We start from the raw sequence: 18,761 nt of genomic DNA on the forward strand, positions 1-18,761 counted from the left end.
GGGCGAGGAGTTCAGAGCATAAAGAGAGTGCTTGGGAGTCTTCGAGCAATCAGTAAAACAAGATCCAGCCTCTGACAGGCCGAAGAAAGTGGAGTTTTCTTTTGCGGTATTGCTAAATCGATACGACATAAAATAAATAACTTACTAATATGCTTCCGTCATTGTCCAGTTGCTAAATATATTCTTCAAAAGGTCTCGAGATGAAATGATAATCTTACTATAATTCACGGACCGGTGTTTGTGTGTTTGTTTGTGGATTGATTTGTCAGGCTACTCCTCCTAGAGTTCAGGCCCAATTACATCCAGACTTGCTACCGAGGATCAGCAACACCCCCAATTCATGTGTAGTGGTGTTTTTATCTTTGCCGGTGGTCTTGGAGAATGCATGTCCGAGAAATAGTTGAGGACGTGTGAAACATCGGGGGTTTTTTTTTAACAACTAAAATGGCCACCAGTCGACCAATCGGCCATCTTTGATCAGATCGCAAAATACAGTGAGGTGCACGCGTATGCCGTCGTGCACTGTCCCTGTGCCAAGTTTGAACAAAATCGGATCATGCATGTTGGGACAAGTTTAAGTAACAAAATGGCCACGAGTCAGCCATATTGGATCTGATCTCAAAAAACTCGCAACCGACGCGCTTATGGTTAGCCATCGTTCATTGTATCTGTGTGCCAAGTTTGAACAACATCGGTAAATGCATGTCTGAGAAAAGGTCGAGGACGTGTTCAACATCGGGTTTTTTTTTCTTACAACTAAAATGGCCGCCAGTCAGCCATCTTGGATACCATGGTGGTCGTATGGCAGCTGAGCTGCCGGGGTAGCTATCATTTCTTGAAGCGCGACTGTCGCTGATGCAGTGCCCCTCCACCAGTACACACACTGGAACTGGTCCTCATTTCGCCAACCTCGGAAGGATGACAGGCTGAGTCAACCCCCTGGTGTATTAATTCAGCGGCCGACGGGACTTGAACTCAGGACCCTCGGATCCCAAGCCGCCACCCTAACCACTGAGCCAACACCAGGCTTTGGATACTATCATGCGTTGTCTTTCTGCCAAGTACGAATAAAACTGGTCCATACATTCTGAGATCTGGTTGTGGACGCACAGATATGGTTTATTTTTACTTGTTTGTTTGTATACAAGGTCAAGGCTCATGGAAGAGCGAGAACATCGAACGGATCAGGACAAAATGAGGGAGGAGGGGACGCACCAACAGCAGAGTTGAAGGATAAGATAGAGGGGGACGTGGACAAATAATGGGCGTGGGGACGAATGAGGGGAAGGGGAAGATGCATGAGGTGGACTGGAATGCAGAAGCAAACCCAGAAATGAACAACTGGATATTTGGAAGGAGGGGAGCTTATGGGTGGTTGATTGAGGGGGATGGAAGAAAAGATCATGGTTTTCAATGGGGGGGGGGGTCTGAGATGATGATGAACAGTTGTCTTGAAAACCTGAAGGGAAGAATGAGGTTGAAGAGAATGTGGAAGTTGGTTTCACAGACGGGACAAAAAAAAGAGAATCGAATGAGTGGAGGTGTGCAGCGATTCTGAATTTGGGGAGTTTCACTAGAAGGGGCTTCATCTTTGGTAGGACTCGGCCTGGGTTTGAACTGCTGACCTCCCAGACTCAGAGTAGACACGAAGAATTAAGCCACTGAACCTGGTTGAAATAAATTGCATAACCTAACACGGGTAAACGTGTTCTTGAAAAGGTCTCAAAATGATATACATCCTTGAAAAGATCTTGAGATTTAATGTTTCTGAAAAGTTTTGCAGATTAAATATATTCTTGAAAACATCTCAAGATGTTTCCACACTCTGAAGTCATACCACTGGAACAATAACAATGCAAACTTTTGCTTCTTTTCGATGATCAAACTGAAGTGGCCCACATGATGATGAAATCGATGTTCTAAACAAAAAAATAAATATCATTTACGAGAAAAATAAAGAAATAATCATCATTTCATGCTTGACAGAACAAGTCAGAGCTCATTAACGACAAATCGCTCATTTACAACTCAAAATAGCAAATGAAGGTTTTACCATGAGAGTTGGTATAAAATTGAATTAAACGATTACTTATGGACCACCAACCACCAACATAACATTTCATTCATTCAGGTAACATGTTTTGACAAACAACTGCTATGGTCACAGAGCGTCAGTTCTGCCGAAGCACCGTTTCTTTGGCAAGGGTTACAAATCCTGGACAGATCGTCACTCTGAGGCAGGATACTCATCTGAAGATGGCAGGAATTTTTTTTATTCTAGCCAGTGAGCTGGTGCCAACTCACATACTCTTAGCGAAGAACACCGTGGGATCTTTATCGTCCACCGACGAATGCCAGGCAGACGGGACGCCGGGTTTAACGTCCATCCGAGAGACGGCGCACACATTGATGCCTCGCCGTGCCAGTGAAACACCGGGATGACGGTTTATATCTCGATTGGGATTCAAACCAGGCTAAACAGCTCCGAGGCGAGTGTGCATACCTCCAGGATATCTATCCTTCTCGGCCTTCATCAAACAAAGCAAGGTAAAATTGAAGATAAAGACAACTAATTAATAACCAGTTTCGAAAATTTGACTTTTATTTCATTCATGATCTGCATCCCATAATATTGAACTTCTACATTCCATTTAATTTAGCAGCCAATTTTGCGTAAAAGGCTACCCTACGGAAAAATACTGTACAATCCTTTACATGATGGAAGCAAATGTATGGTCGCAAACAGGACAGCAGGCTTTAAAGCTCTTCCAAAGAACAGTGTGCTCGACCATACCCGACTCCTTAATGGCATCAAATCTCGACATGGGTTTTCGTTTAATCGATTTTATCCCATTTGTGGAATTTCTTAACTAAAACTGTTATTCTGGTTTAATCTCATCCATTACATCTCAGAGGCAAGGACACCATCATCTCAGTTATCCTCCTGCCAAAAATAGCTGAACATGTGCTCGAAACTACCAGACAATTACACCCATCGGGTCACATGCTTGCATGGATATAAAATACAAACATAGGGGCAATACCCCTGGGTGCTCACCTGGTAGCGGCTGGATAAGAAAACCAGGGAACCACTGGTAGGCGTAGATGACCCACAAAATATGTAACGGATAATAAAATACATACCTATGGATTTTTTTTTTTTAATACCATGAACAAACTTTGGTACATCACGGGTGATGAAGGTTTTCGTGAAGTTTCATCGGAATTGTGTGTGCAGTTTCTGAGGACAAAGCAAATACGTACATATTTTGAGGGACAACCCCCCTTACATCCACTTGGAGCCCGATTTTTCTCATGTCATGAACAAACTTTCGTACACCATGGGTGGGTGATGAAGGTTGTGGTCAAGTTTCATCAGAATTGCACGCGGAGTTTCTAAGAAAAAAGTACATACCTATTTGGGGGGGGGGGGCAACCCACGTAGACCACCTTAGGGCCAGATTTTGTTTTAATGCCATGAACAAACTTTGGTGCATACACAGCGATGAACGTTGTGGTGAAGTTTCATCAAAATCCCATGTGTAGTTTCAGAGAAGAGGTTGAAAGTATTTGTAGACGGATGGACGAACCTACTGACGGATGGACGACGCGCTATCCCATAAGCCCCTCAGAACTACGTTCCAGGTGAGCTAAAAATAAATGAATGTACACCTTTTTAAAAAAAAAAACAAACCAGAAGAGCTGTAGATAATTACAATACATCAATGCTCTTTGCGTTGATGCAAAGTGGACAAGTATCCTGAGAAAACCACCGACACACACAAAGAACTTTGGCACAAGAAGAGGCCATTCGGCCCATCATGCCCGTGCTGCACCAACCCCAGTTTCCATCACCCATCCACACACAATCCAATATCCCCGTGCCGCTCTATCTCCAATGTATCCAGGTACCCATCTAATTCCCATTTCAATCTATCCACCCCTTCACTGCCACTACCTTTCCAGGGAGACCATTCCATGCATCAACCACTGTTCGACTGAAAGACCCCTGCCTTAAAACTATCTGAACTCATCTTCTTTACCCTCAAGCTATGGTCCCTGGTCCCAACACTGTCCACTCTGCTGAAAAAAAAAACTCCACCTCACCTATCTTGTCCACATCTTATATATTATTTCCGAGTTTGTGGTTTCGTGTCGCGCTATCTTCGACTTTGTTCTGCGCTCGAGTAACGTGATATTCAGCTTACATTATCTCAAAGACCATATGAGGTGCATGGCACAAAAAAAGTAAATAAAATGGTTCTGAAACAGTGAAATCGTATTCCACTTACTGCATTAAAGTAAAATTACTACTGATACTCTGCATCAGTTCCTTTCTCAAACACACCCACCCCAACATGTCGCGCAGAGCGCGGGTTATGCTAGTCCTTCATTATCTTAAACATCTCAATGAAATCCCCTCGAATGTATAAAGTCCTGTCTCCTTCAAACGTTCCTCACAGCTCAATATAGTTATCCCAAGAACCAATCCAGTAGGCCGATGCTGTACCCTCTCGATGGCGGTCTATGTCCTGCTTCAGATATGGTGACCAAAACTGAACACACAAGCGTGTTCATAGAACAGCTTAACCTGTGAAGTTTTGAGTAAAGGGACACGGAAAGGGTCTTTTTAACTCTTGCTTTGTGTAATGAGCACGACTTACATTAGCTTTGTTCGTGAACTTTAAACAACAGGAGCGATGGCAACCATACGAAGCCAATGGGTCAAATGGAACAGTCCAGAGCTGAACCTTCTGCAAACTCTTCTTGGAGAAACTGGCGATTTCAGAACGATCTTTGGGAAAAAGATGCACGGACCAATCAGATCTTTGGGACGAAGTTAGCCCTGTGGTTGCATCGCTCGGCACCCCCATTTTGTCTGAATCCTGCTGCTATACTCTGCCCTGTGAGCGCGTGGCAAATTCGATTGGTCGAGACGGCATGCAATTTTGCCCAAGTACTGCTAAACTGAAGGCTTTTGGAGGCGCAAAGAAGGTGATTTGTGTTCTCCCGTGTTCAAATATATGATTCGATTGAAATGAAATGAAAGTTTTAAAGGCTGTCGGAAAAAGCAATCAAACATTGAATCAGAGGTTTACCGCCGTTGATGGAACATTAGGAAACTAACCCGAGCACCACTTAATTTAACACGTGAAATTAGTTCTTCGTGCCTGTTGTTTGTGTCCTTTACAACGTCCCCAAAAACAGTACGTTTCCTGCTTGGAATGATTTTCAACTTTAACCAACAGACAGACTAAAGCAATCGCCACACCGTGAGTGCGCATGCGCACTCAGGATGAGACTCCATACAATTTTCCAAATACAGAGCCAAAGTGCTGCTAAACTGCACGTTTGTGTTCCGATTTGCATTCTGCATTGTTCAAACAAATAAAACTCAACTGAAATAAAGTAGTTCCTCAATTATACACTGATGTCTGTTAGACAGATAGACAGACATAGAGTGAACTTAAGGTATGGTTAAGAGTAAGACCACACAGACTGCTGTGTGGTATATATAATATATATGCCCCCAGGGTCCCCACATCATGCTACCTTGATTGATCACTGAACTACCACGATCGATGTGCCAGCCACCATGTTTGTAGATTGCGGATATGTTATCTTGGGTGACTTTAACAGAGGAGATGTAGAACCGTTATTGAGGGCACATGGTCTTTAACAGGTGATAGATAAACCCACTAGAGGTGATGGTGTACTCTGGGACTTAATTATTACCAATGTTCACACACATTACATGAGACCGGAGATTGCGTCTCCGATGGGATTGAGTGACCATAACACTGCTCGGTGGATTCCATAAAATGGGATGAAGGGAGTTAACGAGGTCATCAGGAAAACCTCGCATCCAATGACATTGCAGAACAACTATGAGTTTTGGCGATTGATTACATCGAAGACTTGGCCTGAGGTTCTAACAGCACCACATACCCAAGTGAAGTCTGATGCCTTCTACAAGTCACTCCAAGAGGCTGTTGGTAAATATTTTCCACGAAATTTGGCAAAATGACATCGAGCCGATAAACCCTGGATGCCGGCGGGAGTGAAAGCTACCATCAAGCATCCCCAGGAAGCATTTTCAAGTGGCTCAATGACCCAATAGTGATACCATAAGAACTTGGCTGCAAAGAAGATGGCTCAGGCTGAAGCGAAATTCCATGAGAACTCACTCGGCGATCTAAGAACATCTGATCCTTTAAGGCGGCATCATGGCATCGAGATGCTTGCCCACAGGCTCTGGGATACCTTCTCCTATCAATGAGCCAGCAATTCCTGAAGGTACTGATGAACAAATAGCTCATGCAATCAACCACAATTTTTTGTCGACATCACAAAGCCGACCACCCCTACTTGTTCACGAACTTCCGTCACATCTACCTGCTGAAAAACCACCTCAAGTTGAAGTGTGGGAGATGTAGCGTGAATTGAGCAAGATCAATGCAAGGACAACCATTGGCCCTGATGACGTTCCAAACAGACTTCTCAATGATTTTGCATGTGAACTCAGTTTTCCCATCACCGATATATTCAATTCATCGTTGAGAGAGGGTAAACTTCCACAAATCTGGAAAGATGCTGATGTGGTTCCTGTACCGAAGGAAAAGCTGGCTGTTCTCAAAAAGTTGAGAGCTGTATCCCAAACTTCTTAGTACGCGAAGGTTTGCAAGGGATTTGTTGGCAGATGGATACAGGAAGATATGATACCCAATATTGATGGACATCAGTACGGGAGTCTTAAACAGTCTTCAACCACACATTGTTTGGTTGAAATGCTGCATGAATTCTTTAAGGGATCTGATAAAACTGATACCATTGGGAACCTCCTTCTTAAAGATTTCTCCAAAGTTTTCGACTCCATCGATCAAACTATTGTTGTCACAAAACTCATCAAGTTAGGCGTCAGAAGAGAAATTATCCCATGGATAGCGGATTTTCCAACAAACAGGTGACAGAGGGTGAAATACAAAGGCACTCTATCAAACTGGAAATCATTGAGCCGCGGAATACCACGGGGAACAACGATTGGTCCTCTGGCATTCCTTGCCATGATCAATGATGCATTGGATTCATCAGAGTTGCAGCAATGGAAGTATGTCGACGATCTGAATATCGGATAGGTGAGATCATCGAGAGCTCCCTCTGCAATACAAAACGCCGTTACCTAACTCAGCGAATGGGCTGATGGGAAGCATCTTCACCTAAATACAGTTAAATGCAAACATCTGCAAATTTTCTTCAAACGTACACCGCCAGAACCACCTGCCCTCAATCTCGGAACTAATACCCTCGATGTTGTCGAGGAAACCAAAATACTAGGAGTACGGATCCAACTATCCAATATGACCTAAAATGGGACAAGCAAGTGAAGGAAAGGAAATGACCAAGAGCAAGACGAGAGTGCATTTGCTAAGTAGACTGAAAAAGTTCAACATCCCACCACACGATGCTGTCAACATCTACAAGTCATACGTCCGGCCATCACTCGAATATGCTGTACCGGTATGGCATCCTGGACTAACGAAAGGGCAAACTAAAGACCGAGAGAAAATACAGAAAAGAGCGATGAGATTGTTCTCGGTAACCAGTACGACTCCTATTCGGATGCCCTCATAGTGGGTGGGATTGAATCACTTGAGAAAAGAATAATAAACCTATGTTCTCAGTTTGCATCCTCTGGTGTGTGATCTCAGACAGATAGTAACTGATTCCTGAAAAACCGATTGAACAGAAAGATACGGGTTCAAAACAGCACGATTACATTTCTTGTAAAGTGTCTCAATGAAGAAGGGGGTAATAGGATCGATTAGGTTAAACAGGTCTAATGTTGAGTGGCCCAGTGGAATTCTTTATTTAGAAACTTTCACCGACATGACTTTTGTATACTATTTGTCTTTTAATTTTAACTTGCTTTCTTATTGTTTATTGTATTAATTTGATATTATTCCTCGGATTCAATATGAACTAATCCATCCGTTGGGACCATACTCTGCGCGGATCGTTGGTGCTGCCTGAGCAGTCTCTTTGGCTATTGGGCACAATCCTGGACGGGTCGTTCACTCCGACACGGGATACCAGCAAGTTGGCACACATTTTCCCGACCTCGGAAGGATGACAGGCAGAATCAACCCCACCTGGTATTAATTCAACAGCCGAGTGGGATTTGAACTCAGGATCCTCGGATCCCAAGCCCACCACTCCAACCATTAAGCCAACACCAGGCATCTATGAACCAATGATCACGAGTTAACCCACACGGGAGTGCGAATGGATATTGAAATTGTATTCACCTTCCTTTGCTTTGATTTATAATTGTACAACATTTTATGTGGAAAACGTTTTTGTACATTCCCATTTTTATGTTTTTTGGGGTTATTTTTACTGATCATTTGATCAAATGTTTTATATTGACATGAAATGCTGAATGTATAATACATTTGTAAATCGTCATACAATTCAGCGAAAGCTGCAAAGTTGATAATACAACTTACAAACAACCCAAAAAACAAACAATTGCTTCACTCCACTTTGCACTTACGCACGTGTCGTGAATATTCTCGACGAGACCTTACCAAATTCCTGCACAGTGTTTACACCACCCTTTTGAGTTACGATTTTCCACCAATGAATACAACCTAAAACTCTGTTTACATTACCAATAGCTACTTGGCACAGTGCGTTTTGCTTCCCACCATCCCCCCACCCCCCCTCCCCCATTCTATTCGCACCCCCAGATCATTCTCCGAAGTGACATGCTCCAAGACTGCCCCTTGCATGATGTAATCTCTATTTTTATTATTCTTACCCATCCCCAACTCCTTACATTTCTTTATGTTAAACTTCATGTGCAAATCGTTTACACAATCTATTAAAGTATCTCGACTTTCCTGAATCTGATCACCGCACTCTCTGCTGTCGACCTTACCTCCAAGCTGAGTGGTGTCATCTGCAAATCGAGAAAGCTGACTCTTAACCCCACTGTCAAAATCATCGATGTAAATTATGAATAATAATGAAGAATATCAGCCACTCTTTACGTCCGATCATTAAGCCAGCTTCCCTACTTTTCCAGCCACACCACAAGCCCTCACCTCAGCAAACAACCTCAAACGTTTCCCCATTCATTCCCAAATTAACGTCTCCAACAACCTTCCCCACAACTGAAGTCAAACTAACAGGTCTATAATTCCACCAATTCTTCTCTGGATCCTTTCTTAAATAACGCCGTTACATTTGCCACTCTCCAATCCTCTGACACCTGTCCTGACTCCAACGAACTGTTAAATATATCGGTTGATGGCACGCTGATCTGCTCTGCCACCTCCCGCAGTACTTTTGGATGTAAATTATCCAGGGCTGGAGCTTCATCATGCCTGTAATTTTTCGAGCTGCTTCTTCACTTCCTCTACTCCTACTTGGATCTTTTCTCAAAGCCCTTGCTCACCCCGAGATAGAGTCTCTCCACTATTGGATGTTCTCCTGACTGTTCCTGTGTAAATGTCGAGGCAAAAATAAAAAAATAAAAACAATTGATGAGTCAGCAACCTGCCATCTCACCCTTATCCTCCTCCATTTCTCCTGTGCCATTCCTCAATGGGCCCACAATGTAAACTAGAATGGCACTCTTCGATGTCGTGACGTCGAGACATATGCCTCCACCCACATTATTAAATCCATATACATGCGGGGTGGGGTCGAGAAAGGAGGGAGATTATAAAAGCCAATCTCCACTTTGCCAGCATGATCGCAACTTTTTTGACTGATCAACTAGCTACGAGGTTTCCTCAAGTTAATGAGACCAGTTGGTTTCAACAAGATGACGTGACTTCTCACCGCCGCCAGTGTCAATGGCCGCCGTATGACGACTCTTTCAAAACCACATCATCTGCAGGAATAGTGACATTACTTGGCCTCCAAGGTCCCCAGACCTGTCAGCACGTGATTTTTTTTTATGGAGGAACTTAAAAAGTAAAGTGTACGCTCATCGCCCACACAATGTTGGAAGAGCTGAAAGAAAGACTATGTCAAAAAAATTGCCGAATTTCTTTGGAGATGTTACGCCGCATCATGGGAAACACGCGTGGAAGACAAGAGGAATGCTGTGCAGAGACGGAAGTCACCTCGAGGATGGGATCTTCAAGAAATAAATTCCTGTCCTCCAGTTGGATTGCTCACAAAACTACGTCTCACTTACAGCAACTATGTCATGCTGATGAACAACACCTTCAGCCTTTCCCTTCCATTAACCATCCCCTGCTACCCAACCCTCAAACCATATCCTCATTTTATACTCCCCAAAAAATTATTTTATTTCTCAAGAACCACCACAAATCCACATACAGTCTGTCACCCACCACCTCTGCACCTCCAATGTCAGCAGCACACTCAGCTCTCCTATCATTACCCACACCCACCACACCCATCATGCCACCCACACTCACCACACCCCCTCCAATGTGTGCACATATTTAGACCCACCCAACTTTCTTCAACTGATCCACCAGGCACCACCCTCTGACAAATTTAGCAAAGATGTTATGATTTTGCAAACCAAAGATGTTAACCCTTTCCTCATTTTGTCCAACAAAGCTTTTAAGCCGTTGTCACAGCTTGACGTTTTAACTAGCGTATGGCAACATATCAAAATGTATGTAAAACGCTGGCGTACGCTGAACTATTGATGGTTTTTTATTTTTATTTTTGGGCGTATAATAACGTGTTGGACATATGCATGACGTATTAGTAACGTACACAGAACGTTTTAATCACATATAGATAACTTATACCAACTAATGCTGAGCATGTTGTCGGCGTTCACAACCTATGCCCAACGATAGTCTAACTTATGCATAGCGCGCGGCAGCGTATCGCCGACAATCATGTGGCGTAGTCTATTAAAAGGCTGCGGATTGACAATTCAAATCTTAGGGCCCTGTCACACCTTGACGTTTTAGCCAACAATGGCAACGTATAAAAATGTATGTAAAACGTTGGCGTACGCTGAAATTTTGATGTTTTTTTTTTTTTAAAGTTTTGGGCGTATTCATAACGTGTTGGTCGTATGCATAACATATTAGTAACGGGCACAGAACGTTTCGTTGTGTTATTGATAACTTTTACCAACGAATGCTTAGCCTGTTGTCGGCGTTCACAACCTATGCCCAACGATAGTTTAACTTACGCATAGCGCGCTAAACGTATCGCCGGCGAACTCGTGGCGTAGCCTGTTAAGAACCTGCCGGACGCCGATTTTAATCATAACTGCCTGAGAATTTGAAGTGTCAACATCGCAGTCACACCTTGACGATTTTGCCAGCGTATGCCGGCCTATGAAAAATGTGTCTAAAACGCTGGGCGCACGTCAAATACGGCATAGGTAAGTTGTGCATACGTTAAGAGTAGGCTGGAAAACAATGAAGTCTGCTGTCATACAACGAGGTCCGTGTAATACGTCGTGAAATTTCAAGCATGCTGAAAATTTTACGACGTACTCGGCGTATGGCTAACACGTTCCGCATGCGTTGTCATATGTTCCTGGCACGCTCCGCGATCGTTTACACACGACGGACACACGTTACTTGTAGGTTACTCATAAGTCGAAACACGTCAAGGTAATATTTTACATACCCGCAACCTAATTTTCAACCAATGGGTATCGTCCTTTTAACCTATGAGTAGCGTGCTCTGAACCTATGTTTAACATGCTTGAAACCAATGAGTAACGTTCATTGAACCTATTTGTAACTTTCCTTGAACCAATGACTAGCATGCTATGAACCTATGAGTAGCGTGCGTTTAACCTATGTGTAGCATGCTTTGAACCTAAGTATAACGTGCTTCGAACCTTTGAGTAACATGCTATGAACCTATTTGTAACGTATCTAAAACGCACATTGTCGTATGTAGACGAATTAGATTGACGTCTTCCGGACAACCACAGCACTTACTGAACGTGTTTCTAACTTACATCTACCGTGTAATGGCGTATTGGCAGCGTTAAGGGGAATTGGTATATACAAATGGGCTTCACAAGAGGAACCCATCATTGTTCCAGACTCCATGTTGAGTAGATGTCAATGCCAGTAGTATCAGTAGTAGTAATACTATTAATAGTAGTTAGTGTGCGTGACAGTAGTAATAGGAGTAGTAGTAGCATTGGTAGTAGTAGTATGTCTATGTCAGTAGTAGTATGTGAGCGTGATGGGGAGGGTGTGGGTGATGATGGATCCTCTTATCATCCACGAATAGGAGACTACTTTGCACCATTGTTCGATGTTCTTTTCGGCTAATTTTTTTTTCCTCATTCTCACGATGAAATATTTCTTTGTTTTACTTTTTAAAGTATTAAAAACGACTTTGACAAATTCATAATGTACGAGTAATGAACACAGAACGCTTCGATAACTTATAGATAAGTTATACCAACGATTGTTTATCGTGTTTTAGTTGTCCACAACCTATGCCCAACGATAGTCTTGCGTCTGCATAGCGTAATAATTCCCAAGCACATTATTCATAGGTTTTAAATAAGTCACGGGTACCCTAAACATTACTTTGATGTGTTTCGACGTATGAGGAACTTTCAAGTAGCGTGTTGCGAAGTGTGAACAACGTTCGAGTAGCGTGCTTACAAAACGTTACTCATAGGTTAGAAATAAGTTTCGGGTACGCGAATGTTACGTCTACGTGTTTCGACTAATGAGTAACATACAATTAACGTGCGTCAATGATCGCATCACGTGCCTACAACTTATGGCTAGCGTAGCGGAACGTGTGAGCCAAACGCCGAGTATGTTGTAAAATTTCAAGCATGCAAAATTTTTTGGACAACCAAAAAGTACAACGTTTTAAACCAGCGTAATACGACCTATGGTAGTGTTTTTCAGCATGCACCTAACGTACACATAACGTACCCATAATGTATTCAACGTGTGCCAGCGTTTTAGACAAATTTTTCATAAATCGGCATACGCTGGCTAAATCGTCAAGGTGTGACAGCCCCTTTAACCGCACTAGACATCGAAGTGTGAAGCTACTGTCACACCTTGACGTTTTAGCCAGCGTATGCCGACGTATGAAAAATTTGCCGAACCAAGCTGGCACACGTCGAATACGCTATGGGTAAGTTTTGTATACGTTAATAGCACACTGGTATACGTCGTAGTACGCTGGCATACGTCATTGTACACCGAGTACGTCGAGAAATTTTCAGCATGTTGAAAATTTCGACGTATGACACACATTCCGCATATGCTGACATAAGTTGTAGGGTTGCGACATGATCGTTGACACACGTTACTCATAAGTGGAAACACGTCAAGGTAATGGTTAGCGTCAGTGTTCCAGACTCCCTGTTTTTTTTGTTTTTTTTCTTCGGCATGATGGTTATGATTTAAATCATTGAGCAGCAGCCTTTTAATTATATTATATTATAACCACACTAGAAATCGAAGTGTCAACATCACCGTCATACCGAAGAAAAAAAATAAAAATTTTTTAAAAAAACCAGGGAGTCTGGAACACTGATGCTAAAAATTACCTCGACGCGTTTCGACTTATGAGTACCTTAAAAGTAACACGTGTCGACGTGTGTCAACGATCGCGTAACGTGCCTACAACTGATGGCCTGTGTATGCGGAACGTGTGAGTCATACACTGGCATACGTCGAAAAATTTCAAGCATGGAAAATTTGTCTAACAGCTCTGCGAACTACGACGTTTGCCAGCGTTCTACGACGTATGCCTGCGTGCTCTTAACGTATACAAACTTACACATAACATATTCGATGTGTGCCGGCGTTTTAGCCCAATTTTGCATATGTCAGGCATACGTTGGCTAAATCGTCTAAGTGTGACAGGGCCTTTAAACAAGCCACTTTCAAGCATTTGTAACAGAACCTCCGCACTCTCTACAAAGTCTCCACCAACCCAAGCAACACCCGCATACAACATCCAATGCAACGATTATATAAAAGTGTTCGTGGATTTGTCCCAAGCCTTACAATTACAGTGACATCTGTTCGGTCTTGTCCTTTTCTTCCTCAGGTTTTGACTTAATGGGTCCACCACCGGCAGTGGACCGATCACCATCATGCCCAGCTGACCCAACACCCGAGTGACCAATCTCTCAGACGTCACTCCTCGAGGAGCCTCAGTTGTGAGATCTACTCCCCCCCACGCCTGTCTTCTAGCCACAAGCCATTGTGCTCACCTCCATCAGAACCATTCACACCAGATACCACATCGATCTGCATGCCTGACCCCCGTACCACATGGCCTCCCACCTCGGAAGCACCCACGGCCCACAGGAGGCCACTCAGAACTGTCAGAAGAGAAACCTCAAATCTGCCTGTGGGACGAGAACAAGATCACTGCCCCGGGTGACTCTCTGAGAAGACGTCAACATTGGACCTGCTGCCAGGCCCTGAGGGGATCCCTGCTGAAGCGCTAGGTATGCGAATGCACCGCCGACCCTCCTTCCCGAGCCCGGAAGTAGCAAGCTGACTCTGCGGGTCCAACTTTGTAATGAGACTCAGTACAGGCCCTTTGTATTCCCTTAAAGGATTGAATCAGTTCGTAATGGCGCAGCTGAAGCCCTCTTGCATTTTTCCCAACACGATGCCTCCCTAAAGTGCGGAAGAGCATGCTCCTCCCGCACACGGCAGAAAACAAAGGAGGTAGCTCCAGGCTCTGACACATAAAACCACACGCCGATGCACTGGACCACTATTTCTATTTCATTTTTCATTTCAGAGACATTTCCTCTTTTTTTCCATCTGGGTAGAAAGGCCTTTTAATATAGAGGGCGGCAGTGAATGTAGAATAAACTATCCTGGACCAAATGATGCTACTTCCATTCAGGATGTGGCGGAACATCCATAGAGACGAGGGTGTCCTCAGGAAATGCCATACATCTCATGACGAGGATACCAGACGAGTGAAGACCACCTTAAAAGTCCAGGTGGCACTGGAGCCTTGTTTGGCAATCCACCTTGGAGAAGGTAACTCTGACCTCAAATTTTCTCGCGATGGGTTCATTAGTGATCAATAGGGTAGAGAGGGCTCTTAAGGTTGATTAAGCAACTTTTCTATAAAACTTTAAAAAAATAAAAAAATTCAAGGTTTGCAGTTAGACGATCAGCTGGCAACCCATTGTCAAAAAAGAAAATTAATCTACAGAAACCCAAATGACCACAAAGGACAAAAGAGATGGAAAATCTCAGATCTGTCATATGTGTATATGTGTGTTGGTGTCTGTCATATGTGTAGTGGCCTAGTAGGCCATGGTACCCATGCAAGCTCATTTGCTGGTTCACATGACTCCAATTTCCTAACTCAAACTGGGAGGATAGCACATGATGATACTGAAGGTAGAGTGCAAAATGAAGGGAGGCGGCCACCCTTCAGCACCAAAATAACAACAACGGAAGGATCCATTAATGTAGACAACGTATCAAACAGGAAGTGCCAGTTTGGGCCTTATGCTGCATACCAGCAGGAAAATAAACGACAAACTAAAGCCGAAAATGGGATTTGAAATGTTCCCTTGGACGGTATGTCATCCCAAATTGGTGCGACGTAACGACACACATTTTTTCAGCGGCCGAGTTTCCTTTACATTCTTTGTTGCCATCAATCACAACAATGGCAAGAAACCAAGTGGATTTCTATTGTCTTTTTTAAGACAAGACTTTTTAAGTCTTCAAACTGTTTCGTGACCACCCATTGTCATGTGGGTAGACAGGGATCAGTATAGATGACGGGGATAGGAATTGGCCCTTAAAAAAAGTCTCTCATGAGATCCGACAAAATTTTCATCGGATTTCTAGCTTTCTTCATGACAATTCAAAGGACATTTTTGAATGGGTGATTAACAAAACAACCCCCGAAACAACTCACTCCCCCTTCCCCTCCCACGATAACACCTTTCAGTGAAAACTTTACATTGGAGTCAACAACACATTAAAAGTGCAGCAATATAAATCTACTTGAGCAATAGGAAGCAAATCGTTGCCTCGATGCAATATTTTTCTCACTCGTTAAGAGATTACGATTGTGCGCTCACCCAGATTTCCAAGAGACACTGCAGATGGGAAGCCAATGTTCTTGCTTTCACGCGAGCCAGAGGGAGACTGCGATGTCTTGTCGGCATGCTCAGCCACACCAGCAACAACCTCACCTCCTTCCTTGAGGGAAGCTTTTACAGCCAGAGCACTTAAAACACATACAGGGGGTAGGAATGACCACAGTTCCAGGCATTAATGTCACAATCTTACTCTGGGGAATCTGCAAACCATCGTCCCCAATTTAATATGGTCATCCCACCGGCACAAGGCTTGTCCGTCTTTATAAATTGACACATAGTCACTCGATTTCCTCCTTGGGCTGTGGTTGTGAAAAGATACAGAGCAGGCCTCGCACAATCTTATAACTAATACATCAAAGAGCTCAAAATTAGTCAATTTCAAGACACAAAATTATAATTCTTCATCATCATTATTATTAACAATAAAACTCAAAATATAAATGTAATGCTTAAAATATATTTCAAAAAACATTTTGCTTTTATAGTGATTCTCAATCAAACACTAATGATCTGCGGACAAGGCAGGGAGAGGTCGGGTGCTCACCTATTCTGCTATCGTTGCATTTGCACAATGTCGATGGCCCATCTAACCATAGTATCTGTTGCAGTTGTCGTGAAACATTGCGACTCAAACTGGTATGTATAAATAATATCAAGAAAACCAGTTTAACGAAAGACAGCAATTATCGAAAAACAATGGATGCAAGTTGTCAACATCGGAGTCAAGTCAAGACCAATATAATTACATTTCTACTAAAGTTTTCCCCTCTGATTACAGCACAAACGTGTTTCATCATCATCATCTAAAAATGGAGCTTCCCTACTTTTGGAGGTATCAGGTTCCCCCTCCCCCCATTTGGTCGCATTCATGTGGGCAGAGATGCATAAAATCAAGAATACTTCCAGGAGCAAAAATATTTCTGATCCAGTGTAATAAGTACAGTTCCCTGTTTATAGCTACCTTCCAATGCACCGCTACTGTCTGGCAGTCAAGGACACATTTGAATAAGCAAATATTCCTAACACGTGGACTTGAGCAACAATATTGAGCAAACTTCGACGTGGAAGCTTCTCAAAGCAAAATCATCACAATGAAAATGTTACTAATTGACATACTTACTTGACATAATTGACCTACATACCGTTGAAAAATTAAAACTACCAATATCACCGGCATAATAATGTAAAAATAAATAATTAATAAATTATATCAGATCACAACCATCTCATGTCATCACACACACACACACACACACACACACACACACACACACACACACACACACACACACACACACACACACACACACACACACACACACACACACACACACACACACACACACACACACACACAGTTTATACCCCCCCATTATCCCTACCGAACCCAACCTTTATTTGCAGGTTACTGTTTCCTCCCCAACTGTGTCTGTCTGTCTGTCTGTCTGTCTCATAATTTTGCTGTTAATTCATTCCCTTGCTTGTTGTGTCCATCTGTGGCCCCATTGCCAGTTCATTGCCCTTTTACCCTCTTTCACCTTTCTTTTCCATGAGCCAATGTTTCGTATACGAAGAAAAAAAAACAATGAATGAATGAATAAATAAATAAATAAATAAATAAATAAATAAATAAATAAATAAATAACAAACAAACAAACAAACAAAGACAGATAGACAGGAGGGGATTTAATGTCAAATCAGACATTTAGTTTCCCCCCACCCCCATTCACCTCACCTTGCTGCCACCCTGCCAACCCCCCCCCCCCAATCCCCTGAGCCAAACCAACCGTAGCTCATCAGAGTAATGTAGATTTTAGCAAATGCTTAAAAAAAAAAGTCTGGTTTTTCTAACTAGGCCTTAAATGAGGCCGTGCCCAATTGGCTCCATTTGGGCTTCTTCAACAGATATTCCCCACGACAGCAAAATGTTTCCCATAAGCACAAACCAGAGCCTTTCAGAGTGAGGGAAAACAATGTTATTGATATTTCTCACATTACTCTACTTTACCGTGCATACTATCAATTACCTGTGCAACCGGAGGTGGACGGAGGTTATGGTTTTCACCCGTTTGTCTGTCTGTGAACAGGATATCTCAAAAAGTTTTGGACGGACTCAGATGAAACTTGGTGGACAGGTTGCGTGTGTGACATGGAAGAATCGATTCAATTCTGGTGAAGGACCGAATCCGGATCCAGATCCTAGAATTTTATTAAGTGATTCTTCACCTTTGAGACAGGGGGCCAAAAATATAGCACGATATTTCAATAAGTTATGGATGGATTATGACAAAACTTAGAGGATGAGTTGGTTCGGTGACAAGAACAAGCCGAATAGATTTTGGTTCAGGTCCAGATGCAGATCCGGCCTATCATCAGGATACAAAACGTGAACTGTTCAGCGTGGCGGAGGTACGCGCTCTGCCGAGTGTCGTTCTAGTTTCCATCTACATTATCTGTTGTTCATATTAACTCTTTCTGGGTTTTTTGGTTTTTCTCTCTGTTAATCAAATGGCTTATCAATTGACTCGTGGATTACAAATTTTCTATTTCCATTTCAGACGGACTCCACCTCCCTCTAAAGGGGATTTTAATGCCCCTTCCTATATGACATCCTAGTCAGACACTGCTCTTTAGCTCCCACAGCCCGTTTGGTCTGAAT

General features: G+C 43.0%; 1 protein-coding gene across 8 annotated transcripts in view; it reads right to left on the minus strand.

Annotated features, from left to right (window-relative positions):
• Positions 1-16,040: 16,040 nt before the first annotated feature.
• The window catches only part of LOC147015311 (inactive tyrosine-protein kinase PEAK1-like), a 30,937-nt gene continuing 28,216 nt past the window's right edge, over positions 16,041-18,761 (minus strand). For all 8 annotated transcript variants that reach the window (XM_085849940.1, XM_085849937.1, XM_085849941.1 and 5 more), the window contains one exon: positions 16,041-16,230. In XM_085849940.1, coding sequence (XP_085706066.1) covers positions 16,056-16,230 — 175 coding nt within the window. In that variant the 3' untranslated portion in view covers positions 16,041-16,055. The remainder of the gene's footprint in view (positions 16,231-18,761) is intronic.

This window comes from Eptatretus burgeri, chromosome 12, assembly GCF_056783735.1.
Source record: "Eptatretus burgeri isolate ZD-2024b chromosome 12, Ebu_testis_v1, whole genome shotgun sequence".
NCBI classification, from domain to species: domain Eukaryota; kingdom Metazoa; phylum Chordata; class Myxini; order Myxiniformes; family Myxinidae; genus Eptatretus; species Eptatretus burgeri.